General features: G+C 37.6%; 1 protein-coding gene across 1 annotated transcript in view; it reads right to left on the bottom strand.

Annotated features, from left to right (window-relative positions):
* The window catches only part of ARHGAP42 (Rho GTPase activating protein 42), a 154,462-nt gene that overhangs the window by 43,666 nt on the left and 84,198 nt on the right, over window positions 1–26,598 (bottom strand). Inside the window, exons 5-6 of the mRNA XM_042862489.1 lie at window positions 10,833–10,934; window positions 6,581–6,691 (exon numbers count right to left, since the gene is read on the bottom strand). Coding sequence (XP_042718423.1) covers window positions 6,581–6,691; window positions 10,833–10,934 — 213 coding nt within the window. The remainder of the gene's footprint in view (window positions 1–6,580; window positions 6,692–10,832; window positions 10,935–26,598) is intronic.

Here is a 26,598-nt window from a genome sequence, read left to right as displayed (position 1 = left end):
CACAGTTATCCAAAAGTATATTATTTGTTCCTTTAGAATTCTCCACCAGGATGGGATGAAAAATCTAATATAAATATTTCTCTCTCTCCATGGATAACTGAAGTAGCCTAGATTCAGGCAACAAAAAATTCCATGATTTATATTTATTGCACTTACATTTGTGTTACCGGTATCATAGATGACTGTAAGTGAAAGAGAGTAAAAAAATACAGATTTTACCATGTTTATATTTTATTTATAGTTTACAATCAATCTCATTTGTAGAAGTGTAACTAATTTGTTACGTTAAGAAATGGATGAAGTTGGAAGGCACCTCTGGGTCCATGTGGCTCAACTGCTGCTCCAGCAGGGACACCCGGAGCAGGGTGGTCAGGGCCATGTCCAGGCAGCTTTGGGAGATCTCCAAGGAGGAGACTCCACAGTCTTTCTGGGCAACTTGTGCCAGTGTCCCATCACCAACACAGCGCAGAGTCCTTTCTGGTGTTCAGAAGGAACCTCTTGTACCAGTTTGTGCCCACTGTCTCTTGGTATGGTACTGGGCACCAGATTCAGTTTTGTATGGGCTTTACTTTTCCAAACTTGATCCCTAGTTGCTCAGACAATGTCTCTGTATTCCTCTGAGGCTACCAGTCCCTGCTTCCACCCTCTGGAAACTACCACAGTTTGACAGATGAGAGGTGAAGGACATAGCTCTCTAGGCAGAGGAAGAAACATGATGACTTCATCATGCATCCCTCACATCCTTGTGCCCTGGTATCACTGAGCCCTTCAATGAACATTTCTGACTCAGAAAGTGAGTTCTGCCACATTAGTAAGTTAAATCAGCTTCAGCTTTATAGAGCATCGGTGCTGCCAGAAATAAAAATGTGAACACGTGGCTGGGACTTCTCCCTTGTTTTTTTCTGGTTTTGCAGGATCAAATGAAGTCATGACATCAGACAGAAATCTCATGGCTATCCATGGGTAAGCATTAAGACAGTCACAAAGCTGTGAGCTCAGCCTAATGAGCTGAGAAGATCCTTGAGTATAAAAGCCAAGGGTTCTCTACAATGGATGTGAATTCCTGAACCACATCCCACTACCAAACAAGGAAGACAATCTAACAAAGTATTTCACAGCTTATGTAAATTATCTTAGCTTGTAATTTCCACCTGCCCATTTAAAATCATTATCTCAGCCTAAGACTTGGATCTTAAAGCTTCCTATTGGTTATTTAATGGCTTCCAAAGAAGATCCAAATGAGTATTTATCCTAAAAAGCTCCAATTATGTAAACAGTATAAATTTCCATAATGTTAAGGTTTAAAACATAATTCCAACTCTTAAAAAAAATTTTTTTCCTTTTCTTATGAATCAAATCTAAAAGAAATAAGCAAATTATAACTAAAGCCCTGCCTACAGTCCAGATCCAGTTACTCATCTCCATCCCCAAATAGAGCTCCTACAACCGCTAACTACTCCTGTGCATGCTCTACCTTGTTTAAATAAAGAGGATTAACTTACGTGTAAGCAGGAGTCTACTGATCAACCCTGCCTTTTTGGCTTAAGAAGAATTGCAGGAATACTGTAACCACCCAGCAAAACTGTAGCCAGAGCAGAACATTAAAGCACAACAAAATTTCACCAGAAGATGCAGTGGTAGAAAGATGCAGTATGTCAGGTTACGTATGAATTGTAAAGATCAATTCAAAGGGTATTCCTGAAGAATACAGCTATAAACTATTTAAATTTCAGCTTCAATACTGAAAGAAAACCAGCTTCCATTATACAAACAGCTTCAACGAGTGCATGAAGAAATACTGGGGACAAATAGATTTAACACTAGATGGCAGCAAGGCTGAATTTATTGGAAAGAAAAAAAAAAGCAAAATGAAAACGGGGAAAAAAAAAAAGGGAAAATTTGAGTACATTTTAAGTCTTGTTCAGGTATTCTGGCAGTCGTGTCTTGCAGAGCACCTGGACTTGAGAATCTCCTGGTCAAATAATCTTTGATTGCACAGAAAAAAAAAAAAAAAAAAAAAAGAAGGAATAATAAAAGTAAAAACATGCTTGTCATATGCAAGTCCTATTCCAGTTTGTTCTAGTTCTGTTGAAATAACTGATACTGAGAATGGCACATGTTTCTACAGATGTATGTGGACAGGGGGAACAAAAAGCACCCAGCAGGCCTGTGCTTTGAGGCATTATCCTAACCACTTCCATCAGACCAGGCATCAGCATAGCACTGCACAGAGGAGATCTAAAAGCCAAGCACTTCTGCCCCAGGCTTATGGTCACAGTGGGGTTTTCTTGCTGCTGATGTTACAAGAGACACTGCTGTTAAGTCCACACTTATAATTTTAAAGCTATTTATTTTAAATGATGGAAAAAATCAGCTCTTTCCATTTTTTCCACCAATGTATTTCAAGGCAGTCTTCACATGTTAAGAGGTGACTTGTCACACCAACCATCACACAGAACGTTCACATCATCAGTTTGAAAGGTAACACATACCTTACAGTTACCTCGTTCTGAGTAGCTAATCAGTCACGCAAACAAAAAGTGAGGCCTGAGCTCAGTAACACAACACTACTCACTATTCAAAGGCTTCCAGGATTTCAACGCAGAACCTGAAACAAAATCCAGCTACTTCTTGAGACTTTATTTATTTTTATGTAGAGCCGCTGACCTCAAGACTGCCTGGTCATTTCATTCTCACAGGAAGGAGACTGTGCTTAGGTTTCGGATAGGAGAAGAATTTAACCTCTGGCCTGCAGCACATCAGCCAGAAGTCCCTGTCTCCTGAGTTTCATTTTATTTATAAATAGATAGCTTCATTAGGTGCTTCTCTATCAGATTAAAATGAATGCAGTTAATAACGTAGAAAATCTAAGAAAGGGGAAATTAAGTTTAACATCCAGTCACTTCAGACTAAAACTGAAGTCTTGTGGAACCGCCTGCAATTATACAAAGTTGTTCTTTTCCTTCATACACACTCTTTTGTGATTTTGTGACAGCTAATGGACCACCTCTCATTTCAGATTACTTACTGCTTATGAATTCTGTGCCCTGATTCCTCCAGAACAGTGAGGTCTTGTTGATATCACAGGACAGAGCAGAGCTCTGGGCAGGAGGTTCACTCTTAATGAGTGCAGCATCCTCATGAAGCTGCACTGTTTCTGGCAAGCTGCTCTGGGCCCACATAGGCAAAGCTATGAGCAGAGACCACTATCACTTTTTTGTTTTTTAACTTGCTGCAAGGTAAACTTTAACACTAATTTAGTTTTGAGATAGAAAAAAATCTAATTCGTGATCTGTATGAAAAGCTTATTATTTTTACTCAAAAAGTCCAAAACTTAGGAGAATTACAAAGAGGTAGCTGTCTCTTCATAAAATCACAGATTGGCTTGAGTTGGAAGGGACCTTAAAGATCGTCGAGTTCCAATCCCTTGTCATGGGGATGAGGCTGCCCAAGGCCCTATCCAACCTGGCCTTGAATACCTCCAGACATGGGACATACTTTGCTTCTACAGGCAGCCTGTGCTAGAACCTTGCCTCTCTCCAAGTAAATAATTTTAAACCATTTCTTCTTGTCCTATAACTACTTACCCATGTAAAAATCAGTGAAACATTAACGCCTTGTGTCTCACAGTCCCTCCCCACTGCACTCCAGGAAGAAAAGTTCTGCACTCTTACCACTTCTACTGTTCTGGGTTAACCCATCTGTCAGCTTTTGCCATACTGCTTCTCCTACTCTGCTTCCCAGAGTATTTTTATCTTTTGGTATAGACAAATTGAACAAGTTGGAAGGATCACCAGCAGATAATTTCAAGTTGTATTTCATGTCATGAACTTAACCCACTTCCACACAGCATCACAATTTCATCTTTCTCACTCACAGTGTTGCTTTTATTTCGTCAAAATCCCCTTCCAGGACTCAACAAATCAGACTGAGAATTACCTTGAGACATGACACTGAGCTGAAAATTAGACCTAACTAACACTTAAAATCGTATAATCATAGAATTGTCAAGGTTGCAAAAGACCTTCAAGGCCCGTATTGCCAAAACCTCCCTTCAGGTATTCATAGAGAGAGATAAGGTCTCCCCTGATCTTCCTGTTCTCCATACAAAACAATCCCAGTTTTCTCAGTAGCTTCCCAAAAGACCTGTGTTCCAGACCCCCCACAGCTTCACTGCCCTTTTGTGAATACGCTTGAGAGCTTTGATGTCTTTCTTGTAGTGCAGGGCCCAAAACTGAGGTGCAGCCTCATCAGAGCCGAGTGCAGAAGGACAATCACCTCCCTGCTCCTGCTGAATGCACTGCTTCTGACACAAACCAGGCTGCCATCAGTCTTCTTGGGCACCTGGACACACTTTTGGCTCATGTTCAGATGACTGTCAGCTAATATTCCCAGATCCTTTGCCTTGCAACAGAATGTTCCACAAACAGCAGAACTCATGAGGAAGAATATACGTACACAAACTAGGCTTTTTGCAGCATTTGAACATCTTTAGAGCACACAAAGGAAGATGAGTAATGTAGTAATTTTTTGTACCTGATTTTAAAATGTTAGGCTTTATGCTTATTTACTTTCATTTAGGAGCAAACGCCCATATGTCACACACCACTTACATAAACCAGGCATTTTTAAAAGCCTATTTTTAAGCTTTTTTTTTCCTTTTGTCCCATTATTTTTACTTGACATACTTTGCCTTATGGATTTCAGTAAATGCTTTTATTCCAAGATGTTGTATGAAACAGACTACAAATAAAAGAAAAAAAAAAAAGAATTCGGAAGGTTCAAAATTTTGACTGATATTACAACTTAACCACTATTTATATTCAGTTTGATTATAAAAAACCACACCTGTAGCCAGAAGACATTTTCCTGAAAAGGCTATCAGTACCCAGTTAGCACAGTATTTCCCAAACCTTCATATGGAACATCTAGCAATGGACTTTATGCAATAAATAGCCCATTGCACTGAGCAGCCAATGATCTGACACAGGAGACCAACCGATCCACTCCAAGTAAATTTTCTTTACTGGATGTGTACATCCGGTGAGAAAAATACCCAGCTCCACAACACGGAATCTACTACCAACCTCCCCCGTTAGTCTGCTCAGTATCAGCACTTGTGTACCAATAAGTAATTTCTTCATTTTGATGATTCAGAACTGCTGATGCGGTGGCTGACAAAGCATGCAGACAGCTCCTGGTTAAAAGGATAAAGCTCAATATTTCAAGCTATAATGTACATAATTAAATTTATTTTTCCTGTCTAGCACACAGGGTGAAATATGCCCTATTTTAACTACATGAAATTGCACAACAGTATTTTCTGACGTACAGTTTCTTCTCAACATATGAAGATTCTACTATTTTAAAAGAGCATAAAGTCTCTATACTAAGGTTCGAAATAGGTTAGGATTGCTTGGATTTTCCAGGATGTGAGAGTTTTACAGAAGGAGACAGAGAGAAACAGCCTGGATTAATTTGTGACAGGTAGAAAAATGTTCTTATTTAGGAATCCAAGCAAAGTTTGAATCTCAAAGACTTGGCAGCTGCATGGCATGAAGAGAGAATTTGTGTCAGTACTGCAAGCTGAAGTCTGTTTCATTAGCTTGCATCAATGCCAAACATTCAATATACAGTACATTCTCAACTCATAGAAAGAAGGCATCTGAGGAGCTCTTCTTGATGACACCGAGTGTTAGAGATACAATTCAACCTGTTTAAGTCAAAAGTGCATCTTTGGTTAGTTAGAAGGAAGCTGGAAGAAAAAGTTATGCTTGTCACATTCCTCCTTCACAAAAGATGCTCTGCTATGCTCAGTATGCATAACAGGAAGGGACGGATGACATTGGAAGACGTCTGTCAATGGCTACAGGGGCTAACTGAGGCAAGCAGTAAGTTAGTCCCACAAGACATGAACAGTGTGATTACTACTAATATGCTACAGAGATATGCTAGCACAACACACTGAACAGCTTCTGGTCCTGACTGTCCCAGCAGGTATCTCAAGCCTGTGATGTGGCCCAAGAGGAAATCCTAGATGTAAAATCCCAGATCTATATAAGGACCACAGAGTACAATTTCGTCTTCCTTTTTTTGGCGTGTCAAAGCCTGTTTCCTTTTTATGCACAGTAGACTGAAGGTGACTCCATCAACAAGAAATATGTGCACCTGTCCTACAGAAGAACTAATTTTTCATATTATTTCATGTATAAATTAGAAGAACATATGTATGTGCTGCCAATAGGGAATATTTAAATCCAAAATCTACCTCAGAAATTTCAGATATGAAACCGTGATATTGGGAAATACCCAGTATATGATGCACAGATAAAACATCACGTTGTCCCATTAAAACATTATGCACGCTCCAAGCCATCTGGCATTTCACTTCACAGTATTTACTCTTACATAAACCTTTAATAACCATGGAAAATGCTGAAGCCAGTATTTCAATTCCTGCCTGTATGCAAATGCACTGTAATCACAATTTTAAAAAGAGAGAGAAATATTTATTTCATATTAAAATTTCATCTTTAAATAGGTGCATTCTAAATTCAGAAAGAATAAAACATAAACTTACAGGTTCAACAAATTCAAATTTCTTTTTCTCTTGTACTTCTTGAATTTTAAAAACATATTCCAATGATGCTTCATAAAAGTTTTGATGCTCTCTGTCAATCTGCGTATCTGCCTAAAAGACAAAATGAAATACAATATGTTTACTCTCTCATGATTGCTTTAAAACCTCATTTTGTTGTTACTAAACAGATCTTTCATAAGATTACTTTACAATTTTCAATTTTCCCTGATGGTTTTCAATTTCCCTGAAAAATAAAATAACCACTTAAAATAGATAAATGCAAGTTAAAGAATAAATACTATTCAGCTTTATCTCATGTCATTTCCATGCTGTTTTTTTGTTTTCCTCTTTCCTTTGCGCTTCTATATTCTACCTTTGAGGAGATGTTGAAAGGAAAGAAAGAAAGGCAGAAGTAGGTGTCTCTGTCCCTGGCATACAGAGAATTTCAAAACAGAAAACAGGATAGTAATCTAGAAGGGACAAAATATTAATATTTCTATTGAAATGCCTGAGTATCACATGAACCAAACTTTTATCTAATTCTCAGCTACAAATAGTTTCCTAAGATTTTATTTTCTTAAATAGAGAGTATTTAACAATTAAATCTTGGAAGATTACTTCATAGCACATGTCTCTTGCTCTGGGAATACAAACATATTTAAATCCATACCCTCATATATCAATTTTTTTTCATATTTTAATTTTCAAGTGAAAGAGCTACAAGGGAAAATTTGCCAGACATGCCTAAATAATGCCACTCAACATGAAGACCTACATCCAAAGTAAAGACATCTACCTAAACTGCTGAAGAATTAACTCTTACCAAAAGATAAAGAACAACAGGCTTTTATCCTCAACTGAAACAAGGCATGAGAAATAAAAACAGCAGAAAAGTAGTGAAATATGTGGATAACTCTTGAAGAAGAGATGTAGATTCCCTTTTACATTAAAAAATCATTTTCTCAAGCAAATCCCTTTTAGGCTGTGTTTCTCAGGTTTTGATATTGGGTCAAAAGCAGATTTTAATCAAATTTCAAGCACATGTATAAAAGCAGTTTAGCCATTTTTGATGTAATTCCATTTATTTCTGTAAATTCTCTAGTTTATTTCTGGCATGAAAAATAACAAGTATGGGAAAAGTGGAAAAGCTGGGTGTTGTCTTCCCTTGATAGCATACATTAAAACAGTAAACCTATCAAAAAAGAAATTTTTAGTTCTTGTAAGAGAACGATTGCAGAACTTGGTCATCAATAGCATCACACATAACTAACAGTTTCTTTTGTTAAGGAAATGCTACTATCATGATTTGGATGCAGGCTTCTTAACAATTTGAATCTACTTCCCCAGTACCATGAGCACTATTTCAAAGCATGGGCTTCAACAATATCTTTCAAGTCATTCAGTACCAGCATTACCTTTCCATGTCTATAAAAAGCAAATCAGGAAATGGAGTAAAAATACTAATATTATGAAACATTAATCAAACACTCAACGTTGTAAGAATTGAGAGCTGTACCACAAAAGTAGCTGTCACATGCCATGTGTATAGCGCTTTCAGCTACTGTTTTCTTTCATACTCTGTGTTAATAGCTTTAATTCACAAAAAATTAAATTACGAAAGTAACACTATAGATACCAACAGAACAAGTTGCTACAAGTTTGGGGCATGATCCTGACTCATACAAGTGCACTCGAGAAGCACTTGAGACAGATGTCAGCTTTCACATTTAATTTTAAAGAAACATCATTTGGTTTCAGCAATGAGCTATTCAACACAATAGCATTTAAAGATCCAATTAAGTCAATCTCTATTCTGAACAGCATTCCTCAGTCCAGAGCAGAGCAGGCTGAGGGGAGGCCTGATGGCGGCTGCAGCTCCTCATAGGGAGCAGAGGGGCAACGCTGAGCTCTGCTCTGTGTGACAGCAATGAAAAGACAGTATTTTGAAGCCACTTTTTGATGCTAAGGTAAAAAAAATACAAATCATCCACATGAACTGTGTCAACAGTCCTCTAGGCTTTCAAAATATCCAGCACATTTCAATTACATGAACACACGCAAACCACTCTCTAAAGACTATGTTCAAACCATCGAACTTCAGGTGCTTAATTATGGCGCTCTCACCAGCACCTGATTGAGAGATGTAAAATAGCCTAAACCAGCAGAACTATGCCCTTCCTATCCCTCCACCCACCAACCCACATAACGTGATGAGGTATCAAGAAGTAAGCAATTAAAATGAGCAGTGGGCTAAAAAGAAGTATTTTTGGTGTGCTAATATTCAGTCCGTGAGTCAACAGACATTGGCTTTTGGGCCAGGAACTGGTGCTTGGTGTTTTATTTACGATATGGGTGCAGTCAAAATATCTCTTTGGTCAACAAGGAGATCCTACAACTATCTGAAAGGAGGTTCTAGAGAGGTGGGGATTGGCTTCTTCTTCCAGATAACTAGAGACAGAGCAAGAGGTAACTGCATTAATTTGTGCCACGGGAGAATTCAGGTTGTGTATCAGGAAAAAATTTTACTGTGAAGGAGTGGTGAGGCATTGGCACAGTCTATCCAAGGAAGTGCTGGAGTCACCACCCCTGGAGGTTTTCAACAAATGTGGAGATGTGACACAGAGGGACGTGACTGGTGGACATGATAGGGATGGGTTGATATTTGTACTAGATGATGATATTGGCCTTTTCCAACCCTGGTGATTCTATGATTCTACTGATTTTCTATGGTGTCTTCTGCATGTGGGAGCCCTGTGTTGCTGATTCAACGCACACCTTCATAAAAACGGAAACAGAAATGACACGCTATGTCCTATGAGCTTTACGAGCGGGGTATCCAGAAAAGCAAAAGCCAACAGCCTCTGTACAAAATTTTAAATCCTGAGATGTCACTTAGGAACTCAGTGGAAAAATTTACCCTGGTTTTTCCATTAGTTTATATACTTGAGCCAAATCCATTGTTATCCTACCATAGTTTATTAGATTCAGAGTTGCTACTTTTCACTTTAGTTTCTGTTTTTAGAATGCAATCATTCTAATGTCTCAAGAGCAAAATATTTTATTTATTTAGAGTAAAGCAGTGCTTAAGTTCACTTCTCTACATTTTGGTAACCAACTGTATTTTCCTCTGGTGCTGTTTATACTCTAACAACCTTTTATTTATCAGTACACAGAATACTTAGGAAAAGTGAAAGACAGATATGCAATTCTTTGATATATGAATGGAACAATTAACCAATCCCATATAGATAGTGTCCAATATAAGCTGATGATTACATACACAGCTATGGTAATTCAGGATTATAAACATTATTAGAAATTTATAATCACTACACTTCATTTAATTCAAATTACAGAGTAACTGGTAAACATGAAAAAAACCTATATTTTGTGAGTATATGACAGTCACACATTCTGTGAAAACTCCATCAGCAAAAGTATCCTCAGGATGAAGAGTTACCATGATGTAGGTAATCCCATCAAAATAACATTAACTATTCTCGGGGAAAAGAAAAAAGAGAGATCAAATTGGCATTTTTAGTGCAATTTGACTCAAAGACAAATCATACTTATTTCTGCCACGATACAGAAAAATCCTGGAATCCTCCTACTAGTCTTCACTTCTTTCTCTCTTTCTCTCTCTCTTTTTTTCTTTCTCTCTCTCTTTCTTTCTTTCTTCCTTTTCAAAGGTAAGAATTAGGCATACAGACTCTTTAAAGCTGAAGTTGTGGATACCATTTCAAGACATGCAGCAATCTCAGAATAAGGTGAAAAAAAAATAAAAAGAAGCATAAAAAAGCATCATTACAGTCATTTCAGTTTAAAATTTATGTGAAACAGAAACATAATTGCATTGAGTAATAAACCAAATAGCAAATAGAGCAATTCATTTTTCGAATTTCAAGTACTCCACATATACCTTATAATATAAAAGTCACAGTTTTATTGTACTAATACAAATCATACATGTTGTTGCAACCAATAAACATTAGTTTTGCAATTTAAGGTACAGAGAGTTGGACATGTAGAATATTTCCTTATTAAAATATTTAACTGTTATGAAAACCATATTAATCTCACTCAGGAATTTATATTCACACTGAGAAGAATAACTACAAGAAAACAGCACATTTCATACAAATAAAATACAGCGTGTCTGTTATCATGATCTCCATGCAGACTGGAAACGAGGTAATGGAAACCAGATAATAGATGATCATCAAGGACCCAGTCTATAATTCTAAGAACTTACATCTTGCAAATGAGATTCCTTCTTCTTTGCTGATAAATTTAAGTGCTTCTCTAGGATGGAGTAATATTTCTCACTTTCCTTGTCAAACTTTTTCTTCCCATCCTGAAAAACAAGCATTGTCAAGTAAATCATTTGATTAAGCATAACAGCTAACTTAATTAAATGAAAGAATAGATGTGAAAATATGCTTGATTATAAAACCATTTTGATCAGTTCTGAATTGAGAGTGGACTGATCCAATTAGTAAATGCTGAATTAAGCAGGACTTTTGTAATAAATAATAAACCTGCACAACAGACTGGCGCAGTTTCCCATAACGAATATATATAGGGGTATTTTGCTAAGCAGCTCTTTTCCAAGCTTAATCAATATACCCACCTGTCTCATATTGTCTTTGTGGAAGAGGTAGGTGAGTATAACTTATCTGATGATAGAAGCCTTTCATCTGCGTTTAAGACTGATACATACTTATTTTCCACTCACATTCTTAAAATATGTGGATGATGGAAAAGCACATATGCGGTTGCAAAAGGAAATTGGTCCAAAAGTCTGTTTCCAATAATTTTTTGATGTGTCTGAATATTTAAGCTTGTCCCATTTAAAACAGTTATCCCATCTTTCTTTCCTAGTCCTCTTAAGCTTTTCACCATGTGCAGACAATCCTCACATTTTCACCACTAGTCTAACGCATGATGATACAAAAGAGAGCTACTGCTGCAAGTGAATTAAGAAATACGTTGTCTTCTCTAATCTCATTTACATCATGTACTTTGAAAATTTTACATCTGATGTTCAGGGAAGTTTAAGAAAAATACACCTTTCTCTCTCTCTTTTTTTTTTTTTAAGTACCAAATTTCAGGAAACAGAGGAATTAAAGCAAATATATGATCACTAATACTAAGAATATAATTTTGAATCGTTAAAAATGTATATCCTTTAATTGAAAGCAACCCTCTGCCAGCAATTTCTACAATCTTAGGTAAGAACTAATGATTCTTCCTAGTGTTTTACAAGTTGAACATCTTGAAAAAACAAAGGTCAACGTGACCAGTCCCCCTCACACATGTGCAAAAGCTATTAATGGTGAAAAATGAATTACTGGACATAGCAGTAACATCAGGTCATAATCAGAGCTGCAGTGATTCTTTACCTGACCCCTTTGTCCTTAGAAGTTGTTATGAACTAAACAAACAACTACTTTGTATTTTAGGTTGGACCTGTTTTTCTTTAACATTTCATGTGAAAGTCAGGTCAGCCAGAGAAATAAGAGATAGAAGAAAACACTTAATGAAAACTGTCAATGAAAACTTCTTGACTAGCTTTAACAGCAGCTCGTTACTGATCAGTTCCAGTAACTGAAGTTCACAGTGGTAACTATAAAAAAAAAATCCAAAACTTTATATTCTGAAAAAAGAAACAACCCATATTTAGTGTGAAAAATACACACAATTTAGTGTTCTTACTTCACCATAGAACTATGTTCAAATATCTTCTAAAGAAATCATAGGGAAAAGACAGAACTTGACCCAGCAAAATATTAAATAAAAAGAAATACAATAAAATTCTCCACACCATTCTATATTTCATTGCAGCTATGCAAAGGAAAAAAATATCCTGCATTTTGCCTCAGAAGGGAAAGGAAAGCACATAAATTATTCTCCAAAATCATTCCCAAAAATGTTCTGAAAAGAAACAGAGAAGACACAAGGTGAGACTCATCAAAAGATCAGTTAGCCATGAAATCAACTTTTACGGGACCAAAATTGCAGACCAGTTCCACAGTGAGTTTTGGGGGGAATATTCAAGTCTCAGGCTCTTACAATCAAGCAAAAGTAACCTCAAAGCTTCTTCGGTCACCAACGGACACCATGCTCAGTTGATCACAGAACACAGATATGCATCTTTTGAAGAACAGCTGCAATGAGTTGCCTGCTATCTTCTGAGACAACGGCGTTTGGGTGCTGAACTAAAAATTAGTGATTCTATTTTCTAAATCCAAGTGGCACAGGTGAAAAGGTGCCATCTGAAGTGAAACAGTAACTAACTAATGAAATCAAACCATGAAAAGCCTTCCCCCAGCATGAAGACTACATCATTGAAAAAGAAAAGATGTGTATTGGTTGTAGGTGATACTTCCCTACAGAGAACAGACCCTACAGATCCTCTCCTTAGAGAAGTCTGCTGTCTTCCTGGGGCTTGGATGAGGAAACTACCTAGCCTGGTATGGCCAACAGACCACAACCCCTTACTGCTTTTCTATATAGGGAGAGATGCAACATATGGATCAAGGCCTATCAAAAAATACTTCAGGACTTTGGAATGATGACTGAAGGAACTGAATGCACAGATCATCTTATCTTCTCTGCCTCTTGTATTAGATAAGGACATGCAAACAAACCAAAGGATCTTATTTTTAAATACCTGGCTTTGTGGCTGTTGCCATCCCAGAACTTTGTTCTTTAGCCTGAGTTTGTGGCATAGGATGGGGTTTGCCTTTCTCAAAAAGGAAGAAGGGTTCTTGGGGGAAAGTTAGCGGAGCTCTTTGGGAGGGCTTTAAACTAAGTCTGAAGGGAGACGGAAGGGGGGATAGCGAGCCTTCCCATGATAAGGTGTGGTATGGCATGACTAGATAAGAGGGACAGTGTGCTAGCAGGGGCCTTGAAGGACCTGCTTCCTTGAGAAGCACTGGTAACATTGCAGCACATGCAAAATCCCATGATGATGAGGCAGAGATTGCTGGGGCATTAGGAGAAGGCAATGGAGAATAACAAGGGAAATACTTAAAAGGAATTAAGGAGTTATCTTTCAAGGAAGTGACAAGACCAGCTGCCCAGCTGAAGTATCTCTACAATGCAACTTGGGAAACAAACAGGAGGAGCTGGAAGCTACTGTGAGAATCTGTGATTCTGTGATTTTGTGAAGCTACTGTGCAACTAGAAACCCACAATACAGTTGTCATCACTGAAACCTAGTGGAATGATTTTCATGATTGGAGCATGGCTAGCAATGGCTACAAGCTGGGGGACAGGAAGGGATGGAAGGGAGGGAATATTGCTATCTACAGCAGGAAACAAATAGAATGCGAAAAGCTGTCCCTAAGGAATAATCATGAGCAAGTGAAAAGCCTATTGGTAGAGTCAGAGACCGAGGCACCAAAGGTAGCCTTGTGATCACTGTCTACTACAGGCCATCTGATTAAGTGGAGCCTGTTGTTGGAAGCCTTCTACCTCCAACTACAGGAGGCATCTTGATTGCAAGTGCTCGTCCTGCTGGGAGCCTAAAACCACCAGACATCTGCTGGAAAAGTAGCATGGCAAGCTGTAGGCAGTCCAGAGGCTCCTGGAATGCACTGAGGATAACTTTCTGAGTCAAGTAATAGGTGGCCCCACCACGGGGGCTGAATATTGGCCTGTTGCTCACCAATGCAAATGAACTCATTGGTGACATCAGGATTGAAGGCTGACTGGAAAAAAGGCAACATCACACTCATTTTTTAAGAAGGGTAAAAAGGATGACCTTGATAACTACTGGCCTGTCAGTCTCACCTCTGTGCCAGGAAAGATCATGGAGCAGATCCTCCCTAAAGTTATATTAAGGTACACAGAAGACAGGGAGTTTGATGCGGGAGAAGTGGTTTGAGTTTGGAGAGTGACAGTCAATGGCTCAGTGTCTGGATGGAGATAAGTGACAGTAGTGTCCCACAAGGATCACTGCTGGGACTGACACTCTTTAGTATCTCCATCAGTGACATCGACAGTGGGGTCAAATGCACCCTCAGCAAGTTTGCTGATGACACCAAGTGAGATCCCTTATGACTCCTATGTACCAATAAAAAAACGTATTTGAATGAACCAAAGTCTCTGAAAACTATTTCATAAATATAAAAAACAAAAAAAAAAAAACAAAAAAAAACCCAACAGACTCAGAAGCAGGTGATTCATTTTCTGGAAGAGAAGAAAACTTCAGCTCATTCCAAGAGAACTCTCTCCTCACACAGTCAGTGACTCACAAGCACACAGGCGCATCCCAAGTGAAGTCAGAAGTTTATCTCCTTCCAGCTCCAGCCTCTCATTTTTCAACTCTCAAAACACTCCATTATACAGAGCAGCTGCCCAAATGAGTCACTGGAGTCCTGGTCCCTCCTGTCTATGCTTGTGAGACTAGCAGTCCTGCTTTTCTGCAATCCAGGAGGTTTATGAAGTGAGTTTCCATGTGAAGCTACTGCCTTGGAAAGTTTAGGGGGATAGAGGACTGCCCCTGTGTGCAGATCCCATCTTGGATCAAACTTCAAGGAGCAAAGAGTGGCAGGAGAAGCAAGCTCAAGCTATCTTGTTTTAGCAAAGGAAAGCACCATCCATAACACAAAACATAATGTATGTGGCCATTGTGGAAATGCTGCTGGTGACCTCAGCACCTTTCTTCCTTGTGCACCCTTCCTGCTAGTAATCCTTGTAGTACATCTCTGACCTGAAAATGTAGCGATCTTTTTGGAGAAGATGTTAGCTAAAATATATATTATAAAATAGACTTAGACAATTCAGATAATTCTAGATAATTCAGAGGGTGCTATTAAAAATAATAAAAATACCCAAAAAAGACAAATTAAAAACTGTTTCAAGTTCTGCAGACTCTAAGCATTGTATATGTCTGTCTTGGCTATATATGTATAGCTCTAAGTGCCTCAAATTTCCAAACGCTATTAGGAAAGCCCTTAACCATTCACTGAACTGGAAGTTCAGCTTCTAACACGTGAGGAAGTTTCACTAACATCCAATATTCCCTTGACAGAGCCAAGTTGTACACTGCTGGATTCAGATTTACTTCTTGTTTTTACTTTCTCCTTAGATTTCCAGTATAGCTTCATTTGGAAAATGATCAAACAATCTCCAAAAGGTGAAAATTATCTTTCATGAAATAAATTTTGCTCAACTGTAAATTTTCCAGTTAGAAGTCTAACTCAAGAGACATACTTCAATCACTCTTACTTTACAAAAATCTATAGATGTGAAAAGATCAGACGTAAATTGTCAATAAGGTGATTCAATTGAGTCCTGTTTGCTTCTTGTATTCAGAAAGATTTGGATCCCATGCTGTAAGCAGTCTAGGCATACAACTAATCACTGGCATTATTTCCACAAATTTTAACCACAACTTGCATTTTTGTATGTGAAGCGAAAAGAGATACTATATTTTGACTTCACTTTTCCAGTGGGAATGTCAAATTTCTTTTTTTTTAACAGACTAAGTTTGCCATTACTCTGTGTCCAGTATTGTGTCAAAACTTTTGTATTTACCACTAACATTGTTATAGAAACTATTCGTCCCTATTTTTCATAAAGCTGTTGTCATCCTTGCCTTTTCTTTCAATTTATTCTAGTTGCAATAGTTTTCATGCTAGCATATCCTGGTTAATCTTACATTTGTTCCCAGATAAAGTATTTTTACTGTCTTTGTCCCAGTGTTTGTACTTAGCTTTAGAATGCGAATATTTAAACTGTAAAGAAACCCTGCGCATTTTGTTCTGGCTCATTTTCAATAGCAGTGTCTTTGTGTAACCATTAAATAAATGTATTTTGTAAGAGGTGATTTTAAAGGATAAAAAAAAAAAAAAAGAAATGAAAGGAGAAAACATCACAAAGAAACCATTTGGAGAAAAAAACTCAGTGAGAATCTCTTGCTTAACTAGAAGACAAGCAAACACGAAACACAGATGTAACAATTTTTTTTCTTTTCCTACCCCCAGTTGGTCCATGCTACTCAGCATCTCAAGTCATGATACAGAAACTGCAGGAAATGGTGCAGCAGTGTCATCAGTAGACAGAATTGATAGATTTGCCAGTGAAACAAACTGAAGTCATAGTGAGTTCAGCTCAATTCAGTAAAGCCTTGTTCCTTTTCTTTTTGACAAGAACTACAAAAAGGTCAATAATATGGAACACTGGGGATGGTTTGCTGCTTGGATATTAGACTTCAAATCTGTTTTTTCATTGCCTTACAAAGAAAAATTCAGTGTCTTACTACGAAGCTACTGGCATTTGGTTGGAGTTAGGGATTCTGGGGATCATCTCTTACTTGTAAACAAGGCAAAAAAAAGAACGATGGAATGCAAACTGAAGTAAAACAAATCTTCAAAAGTTTGATAGAAGTTTAGATTGTATGGATTTCATGGGGATGTGAGGTTCAAGTCTTAAATGTATGAGAAGAAAATCATATTATCTTTATTTTCTATTGTCTTAGGTCTTCCTTAGAAAGTTCATGGACGATGAAGGTTGTATGGTGTTTTTCTTTTTTAAATAAAATAGTAATTATCTAAGAACACAAACTGCATTTGGATAGATGCCCAGTGATAGGATTTCTTTTTGAAATAGATTTTGGTTTGATATGAGAATATTCAGAAAGTCAACATAAGGCCAAAAGGAGTAGTAAAAAGGGAACTCAAAACTTTTTCCCTCCTGCTCTTCTTCACAACTAGAACGAGGGTGCAGGTCTTCTCCAAGGCTCAGAGAAAGGTACAAGGTTACAGGACTTCCACGTACGTATTGTCTGCAGATAGTATGAAGTGAAACAAAACCACATCATAAAGAAGCAATTTCTGTTTAATATGAAATAGGGTTAACACAACCATAAGTCTTGACTTATGTTACTCATAACTGCTACTGAAAAATCCTTCAAACTGAAGCCAATTTCATCATGTAAAAAATTAAATTATCCAGAAACTATAAATCTTTTGATCAAGTCTTTATGGAAAAATAACCACATGCAAACTATGAAAATGCAGAAAGCAATATGGTGTGTAAGACACAAATAATAATAATGAAAATAACATATTGCCACTGTGAAAAATAATACAGCAATAAACGGGAAATACAGGAGTGTTCAGAAGCACTAAAGCTACTAAGATAGCTATTAAAAACCGGCAGTTTAAAAAATAACCTCATTTCATATCAGGTACGAGATGCATAGAACTACCAATGTATTTTAAACAGTCCAAAACTAATCTAAGCTTAGGATGGAGCTCACATCCATGTAAAACACTGAATAACCCTGCAAGAGATAATTAATTTTCAGGTTCATGAAGTTCTGAAGAAGATTTTCCTTTTGTGCTGTCTTCTGTAAAGACAGATCCAACTATCAGGTAGTTTTCAAAGTTTTTTTCTGGAAGTGGAGAATCTTACAGCCATTTCGTAATACTCTAATTATATCAGATGTGTGTATACAGAATGTCCTTATGGTGAAACTAAAAGAAGAAAAAAAGAAGAAAAATTTCACTAGTTTGATGAAATCTGTAATTCTTTTGAAACTATGAAGCAGCTATGATTAAGTGAGCAAATAAAAGCAGTTGGCCTTGTGTTTATAAGAAGCTATTTGTTTCTCCCCAGAAAGATGTCTCTTGAAATGGAAAAACAATATTCTAAGTACCCAGTACTGCTGTCAAAAGACATGCAAACCTGCCAATGCTGGCAGGTCGCAAAGCAGGACGCGTTAGACTCCCTATTATTGAGCTGCAGATTTGCCGTCAGTTTATTTGGCGTTTGTCTATTCCAGAAGTAGTTGCTAGATGTCTGGGAATCTGTTAAATTCCTGCCCAAACAGCAGGACTGGTAAGTCTACACACGTAATCCAGTTTTATTGTTTTTACTGTCTACTAAATAGAAAGCATTTTGGTGGAGTATCATACTATTATTCAGTATGTTACTGAATGCTGTACAAAGACTCCTGGAACAGCAGAAAGTCATTTTTAAAACTCTTAAGCGTGTTTAAAACACTTTTCTGAAGTTGAAAATGCTTTAGTGTAACAGCAAGAGGGTCTCCCATTCCTAGCCAAAAGCTAGTGACCTTACATGATTTTAAAGTTACCAAAGCTGTTTAGGAATTCAGAAAAAAAAAACTTGAAGTAACTCTGTACACTTTATAAAAAATTGTATGGTATAAGCTGTTAGTGTTATAAGGAATACAGTTATTTTTAAAGAAATCAATACCACTATGTATGCTGATTAGAAATCACACCAAACGATACAACTTCCGTGATAAGAAGGAAAGAAGCCAGCTCGGATTTGAGACATATTAATCTTCATAAATAAAAAATAATCAGCAATAATGCATTTTCTGATCTGGAATATTCAAAATGGCACCTACTCAAAGAAAGCTGTTGCCATAAATGCTTACAAGATCAGACCTGAAAGGGGATCTGTGCCCAAGTAGAAAGCAGTAGCATTTTCTTTCTCATCATCCAGTTCAGATATGGAACATAAAGAGTTTCCAAGAGTCATTAAAATCATACATCACCTTTTTTGTTTCTGCTTCATTCACATACACAGAAAATTCAACTCAACTCAGATGAGCTCACTGGCTTGAAGTGCCACAAATGTGAGGGAAAGAGGAAAAGAATAAATTTACAGTGGCCAATACTCAAGGGAACTGGTCTCAATCCCAAGGAACAGGCAGCTCCAATTTTGTTCTCACTTACCACTTTAACACAGGTCTAAGCAAGGTGAAACCTCCCAGCTTCACCAAGGTGTAAACAGCTAGACATCAGCCCTTCAAGTTCAGTCATCATACAACCCTATCATCCAATGCTGTGTCAATCTCTAGTTCTTCTTGCCTTACTTGGCATGCTAGATTACCACACAAAGTGCCTTGACGCACTTGTATTGCCTTCAATCTAGAAAAAGTATAAAGAGACCATTTCACCTTTATAAAGACAGCAAAGAATGCAGTGTTACACAGATAAATGCATTATGAAAGATTACAACGTCACATATTGCTTTACTTTAACAGCAGAAGATAAAAATATATTTTTCTGAAGTAGTTATTTCTGTTTTTAAGTACTCTTTGGGATTTCTCATGTTTGTGTCAAGTGGTCTGCCAACATCCCTGACCTTCAGGCAGCAGCACACATTCAACCCTGCTTGCCTTCCCATGACACCACGTCACTGCGATGTGACCGCAGCTCTTATCTGAGGAGAACCAGAGGCGTGTTATGAGAAAATTATGGAGAAAAAAAAAAAAAAAAAAAAGGAAACAGTCTGGGGTTAATGTCAAAAGTGATTTTGTTTTGTTTTAAAAGCAGCTATTTTGAGACTCTCTTGCAACACTGATAAAGAAACACAAACTCTCACTTCGGGGGGAAAAGCCAACCCTCCCCAGCGCCAAAGTTAAATTCAGCCAGTGTGCTCAGCTTATTTTGCAGGGAGGGACAATCTCTTCACCACAGCATCCATCTGGAGCGACCCTCTCTTGGACAGCTTGACAGGCACAAATTGTTCTGTGGTGGTTATCAATGATCTGCATTGTGGGACTGAGTGCATCATCAGCAAGTTTGCTGATGACACTAAGCTGAGTAGTACAGTCGACACAATTGAAGGAAGGGATGCCACCCAAGGGGACCTGGACAAGCTCGAGAAGTGGGTCCATGTGAATCTAATGTGATTCAACAAGACCAAATGCAAGGTGTTGCCCTTGGGTTGGAACAATCCCTGCTATGATTACAAACTGGGAAAAGTACTCATTGAGAGACAGATGCTACGATTGCAAGATTCAAAATAATAAAGCTATTTCATCTGGCAGAAAGATTTGTTGGACCTCCCATATCTCCATCAACAGACATATAAGACTCAGATAATTATGCCCACTTTTCCAGCCGCTATTACTATTACACTTTGGAGTGTATCTATTTTATATTCACTGTGTGAAGAGAGGAATTGCTACAAATAGTAAGAGACTGCATGTTTGCGAATGCCCAGAGCTCTGCAGATCCTGCCCCACAGAGAGAACAAAACCCTGGAAAATAAAAAAAAACAGTAAAAACATGCAGCATGGAGGGAAATCCATGGCAACACAACCAAGTGTATCAATAAAATGAGTTTCCATTTAGAACGTGAAACATTATTCTACCATATGTGTGCAGTAATGATCCATAGACTCTACTTCATCTGACTAATGCCCAAACATAATAGAAGTATCTTTATGCTATTATCTTTAAAAATCCACAGAAGGAAGTGAAAAAAGAAATCTTCATTCTCCCTAAGATTGCTGCAAAAAACCCCACAGTTTATTACAGAATTAGATCAACAGATTGAGTCCTGTCCTGCTCCAGGCCATGGGCAGTACGACATGGACAAGAGGACACTTCCTTTACACTTTCCTCAGGACTCTTAAAGGCTCTCATTTGCAATCCAAACTTGAGACCTGTTTTTCCTCCTTAACCTTAAGAGGTGTAGAATGTCATCCCTCCCTACTGCGCACACTTCCCAGCTAGGAGCAAGGGAAGAAAGGACATAACAGATGAGCCTAGCCAAAATATCCTACTGAGATTGAGAACATTTCATTTTATTTTTTAATTGAAAACATTTGCCAAATCCTTCCTGCATCTAAGCACTGATTAAGGGGTTTGGTTCCCCTGTGAACTGGAAATTAAGTCTGGAGGCAGTAAAAGATGCCTTTGCTTGTACTTTTAATCGCTGCACAGGAGGAGTGCAACAGGATTTTAGTAGCCGTGTGGGGTCAGGATGCAACCTCCCTAAATCCTTCAATGTGACACTGATTATTGTCGGCTGATTTAAATTAGCAAGGAAACTGCCTTAATTTAATTAGAAAACTTGCATATTTGCTGACGTGTTTATGTTCTCTTGCTATCTTTCAAAAGAAGGGGTGATGTAGGCTACCTACATTTACTTTTTTTCATGAAATCATAAACAGAATTACAGAATCATCTATGTTGGAAAAGATCTTCAAGATCATCAAGTCCAATCATCAACTTGAATTATCAAGTCACATCACTAAACCATGTACCTTACTGCCAGGGCAAAAACACCCATTACACACCTCCAGGGATGGGGACTCTACTATTTCCCTGGGCATCCTGTTTCAATGCTTGACCACCCCTTCTGTGAAAAAATTCTTCCTGATATCCAATCTAAACTTCCCTTGTGGCAACTTGAGGTCATTTCCTCACATTCTGTCACTTTTCATCAAAAAGAAGAGACTGACTCTCATCTCACCATAATCTTCTTTCAGGTAATTGTAGAGAATGATGAGGTCTCCCCTCAGCCTTCCCTTCTCCAGGATAAACAGCCTCAATTTACTCAACTATTTCTCATAACTCTTGTTTTCTAGTTTTGTTTTACTGATCATACATTTTTTAAATCAGTTATTCTTTTTGCAAGTTAAAACACACCGCATATTTCCTTAACTTCACTGATTAATACATTTAAGTCTTAATTTGTAAATGCTATGGCAGAATATGCGAAATTAAATCAACCTGCTATAGTTAATAGAAAATTTATTTTTCCTAAATTTAAATCTGTCTGCTTCTGGTTGGAAATCAGAATTTTTTTAAAGTGAAAAAATAAAAAAGTACATCTTCAGAAATTGTTTTTGGTCAACCAGTCACACTTTTTAAGAGAAAATTTTTAATGTTTTTAAGAGAAAATGAATTCTACTGAATGCATTCTAAGAAAACTTGTTGCATGCTGCAACCATTTAGCATCCTCAGTTCCTCTTGCTGACTGATCTCATTTTCCACTTTGTTCTCAATCTGGTAGTTCTCCTTTATTTTGGCAATACCCCAGACTTAAAGCAACCCCAAGCACAATTGGATTTGGTACATGGCCATTACTGAAAGTAAAACAAAAGCCCTATCTCAAGTTGTCCCTTGGGATCTTCTAATTAGTAACTTCATTCTCACCAGACAGTCTTCCCCACAAACAAGACTCACTGCCTTTCCTCAATTAGCCAGTTCCTTTCACATATCATGTTTCTTATACTAATCCCTATCAAAGCTAAATTGTCTCAGGCAGTGTGCTTTAAGTGTCCTGCTGAAACGGAGAGAGGTTTAATCCACTCAATTTCCTTGCCTGCAGAATCAGTTACTTTATCAAAAAGGATATCAGGTAACTCTGGCACATTTTTGGAAATCTGAGTTGCATTTCAACCCTAAACAGTTGGCCATCAGTCCTCCTGGCCTGGGCTGTTCCTGCTTCCTCTCCAGTCTCCTTCCCTCTCCAGTTCTGATTGACAGTAAAATGCTCCAAAACTAGGGGACACAAGCACCAGATCATGAGCCGCAGATGCAGCTTGTAATGAAACACATTCTGCCTTACCCGCTGGAGCAAGGTCATTTGTTTTTCACTGTGAAAGGGGCGCTGGGACTTCCAACAATTGCTATCATTTGATTAGGTATCAAGAAAAACAGTTCACTGAATGGTCATTCTGGCATAACTCAGATCTTTAGCTAGAACTCTGTTTTCAGAGCTCTCTGACGAACTTAAATATATATGTATCTTTTATGCTATGTTCCTCAGCTTTGAGACCATACAAGTAACAAGCAGTGGCTGCACACCTACATCATGGGAGCACAGAGGCAAACACAGATGCAAGAAAATTAATCCAGCAACAAACATGGACTTGTTTCCCAAGTAGAAAGGAATTCACAGCTTTGAATGAATGAATGAATGAAAGTAAATAATAATAAAAAAAAAACCAACCCTTTGGGCCAAAATAAATAACTTTATGAAACAAACAGATGGAACTGTTATGAAGAAACAAAATGCTTCTTTTAAGTCTTAAAAACAAAATTGCTTCTGTTTCCTTTGATCTGATTTAAGTTACTCTGAAGGTCAACAAACATAGGAAGAAATATTGCTAAATACTGTACTGGATGAATAAAAAGAGCCATGAAAGTTTGGCTTTATTGCACACAGCCCATCACACAATGATCTCACCACCGTTACCAGCTGGGGACTTGCAGACCACATTTACCAAAAAAGGCCAAGTGCTTCATGCTTGAAATCTTTTCCCAGTTAGCTCACCGGGCTTTTGCTAGGATTTGTACAATAATTGCAGAGCTCATTTTTTTTTTCATGCTCAGATGGAGTAAATCAACAGGCTATCCAATGCAAAGCCGTGTTTGTGTAGTCTCTGGAGACAACTCAGCTCTACTTAAACTGAGTGTGTACAGAAAAGGAAGAACTGAAATATGTGCAATAAAAACAGAGGAGCAAGTAGTATAAATCCAGAAGAGCAAGTAATGCAGATTTGTATATTGTTAGTTTGATTACAAGTACCAATGTTTAACAGGAAGCGCTTCCCAGATTTGCTGTGTACCTTCAGCTTTTTGAAGTGTGCATGAATAATTGGTCTTTAATGCTATTCTTGTAGATTCTAAAACACTTGAACTTTGTACTCTATGTTGTCCTTGTATTTGAAGTATAGCTTTGTAATGTCAACAGGATATATTTTATCCTCCATATTCTCTGATTTCTGCAATCATATGTTTCGCCTAAACTTGTTGTAGTTTTGAAAAAAAGAATATAAGATTTTCGTTCTTCATATTAAATATGACATTTACAGTAGCAAAATCTTCCAAAGTTATTTTTTTATTATTATAACATGGTGATCATCTTAATGGAAAATGTCATTATTTAATATCGTTTGTGTGTGCATGTATGTGGTGGGGCAGCAAGGGAGAACAGCTTGTTTTTCTCTCCAGCTGAGCCTCACCTAGTATTTCAGAAAGAAAAAAGCTGAGAAAGTCTTCTTCTAAAGCACTCCATCTCCTCACATTCCCTTTACCAAAACATGAAACTGATACCTAGCAACATTGCCTATTACACATTTTAGTACGATAGCTAACAATTCTTTGCTTTAGAAGAAGTTGTGAAACACAGCTTAACAAAGTACAGAAATGAATAATTTCAAAGCTCAGTTAGAAGAAAAATAAATAATGCAACTATTGCTTATAAAATATGCTCTTAAAATGGAAGGCTGATTACAAAGACCAACTGCTTGCATCTCTAACTGCTGAAATTCCATTTCAAAGTTGGATAGAATTAATCCTATTGTTTCGTGCCAAATCTCTAAAACGTCAGTCCATGAAGTGGTACAATGAAAATTACTTCTGAATTCACTACACATGAAAGATTTAATGCTGGGGTTTTTTAAAGAGGAGAGAGATGGCAAAGAGATAGAAGTATATTTGTATTTCACTGTACAATTCTACACTGGTTTAAGTTAATAGCGGGAAAAAGCAAGCTCAAACATGGTATTATAGAACAGAAAGTAACACTTGTTTAGAGAAGATGCATTTGCAGAAGATCTCAAATAAAAAATGACATTCTCAGTGTTCTGTGAAACCTGGCGTAGAAATCCAAATAACAAAAACACATTCAAGTTTCTTGTTTGCTATCAATTCACATCACGCCAGAGGAGTTCAAAGAGTTGAATCTCTGCACAAGCCTTCATAACTGTAAATGGCAGCCTAAAGTCGTCCTGTATCTACACAAGTTCATAAATTCTCAAGGCTTTAACCAAGTGAACAGCAACAGAGGTAAGTACTCTGATTGTGTTCTCTATTTCACTAAAAATGAATTTCAAAAAAATACCCAAATATCTCCTATACTTCAAACTGGTCTTGTTACTTCTATATTGCATGTTTCTATTTCTATTGGAGAAATTTCTATTTTTCTATAAAATCAGTTCAGAGGGATATGTATGAAACCGAGATATGAAACTGACGAGGGATAATGACTTCAGGTTGAGCCAAGGGAGGTTCAGGTTGGATATAAGCAAAAATTTCTCCCCTGAATAACTGGTAATGCATTGGAAAAGGCTGCCCAGGGGGACGGTGGAGTCATCATCCACAGAGGCGTTCAAGAAATGCAGAGAGAGTGGAGCTGAGGGACATGATTTAGTAAGCATGCTGGTGATGGACTGACGGTTGGATTATACGATCCTAGCAGACTTTTCCAACCTTAATGATTCTATTTATGGGTGGCCTGAATCTCTCACTTTTTAACTTGAAAATTGAGTTCCATGAGCAGTGAATGCAAATAGTTTGACATTTTATAAAACAGTGAGCTGTAAGGGGTCTCTATATGGGATCGATGTGTCAAGCCAATATCCTACAGTGCACACATAGCATTTCATAATAAAATGCATTAGGCATGGGAAAGAGAGAGTAGCAGATCCAAGTTCCCCTGTACACATTCAGCACACTGTTGTGTGACCACTGACAAATCAAACTGTTTCCCCAAATATTATAAAATGGTTACATATCCATACTTTTCCTGGAGTGGATGTAGCGAGGAGAAATCAGCCCTTGTGATAAACTGAATAGAGAGGGCTTGGTGTGTTCAGCAGTGCTCTGGAACTAATGTTGAACAACTGCTGATTCAAAAAACAAAGGAGTCATCTTCAATTAGACCATTAAAATATTCTGATATCTCCTGAGTGATACAATCTAAGGAGACAGAATTGTCTTATATATATTTCTGCATTATATGATCTGCCTACAGATCTTCCTTCTGATGTACCAGGACCATCAACAGCACAGCAGGTTAAGCTTTAAACAGAGTTCTCAGCAGAGAAGAATGATATCCCTTAAGCTGTAGAAATACAAAATGAAATGGCAGCACAAAGACCTGAATAACTACAGCCTCCTGAGAACTAAAAATAGTTCTGTGCTGCGATTACATTTTGATTTGTGCAGCACAGTAAACAAACTCCCACCCCTGCATCTTACAGCAGCAGGGCGGGATAAGAAAAGAATGCTGTTGTACACAAAAACATATCAAGTGAGAAGTTAATACCCATCAATTTCAGAGAAAGATGACCTCAGGTTCACTGCAAAAATTCTTCTCAAACATTTACTTAGTTCCTGTGTGGAAGCAGTTTCATCTGTTTTCCACACATTCCCATCAGCAGTATCAGCAGTACAAAAAGCATAAGTCCCAATCTCTCCAACATCTCTGCTCTTCCTCTGAGGCTG

The sequence above is a fragment of the Lagopus leucura genome, unplaced genomic scaffold (genome assembly GCF_019238085.1).
Source record: "Lagopus leucura isolate 7727_CA_CO unplaced genomic scaffold, USGS_WTPT01 Super-Scaffold_702, whole genome shotgun sequence".
Classification (NCBI taxonomy): domain Eukaryota; kingdom Metazoa; phylum Chordata; class Aves; order Galliformes; family Phasianidae; genus Lagopus; species Lagopus leucura.
Note: the sequence above shows the minus strand (reverse complement) of the source record. Positions and strands in the feature narration are given on the sequence as shown.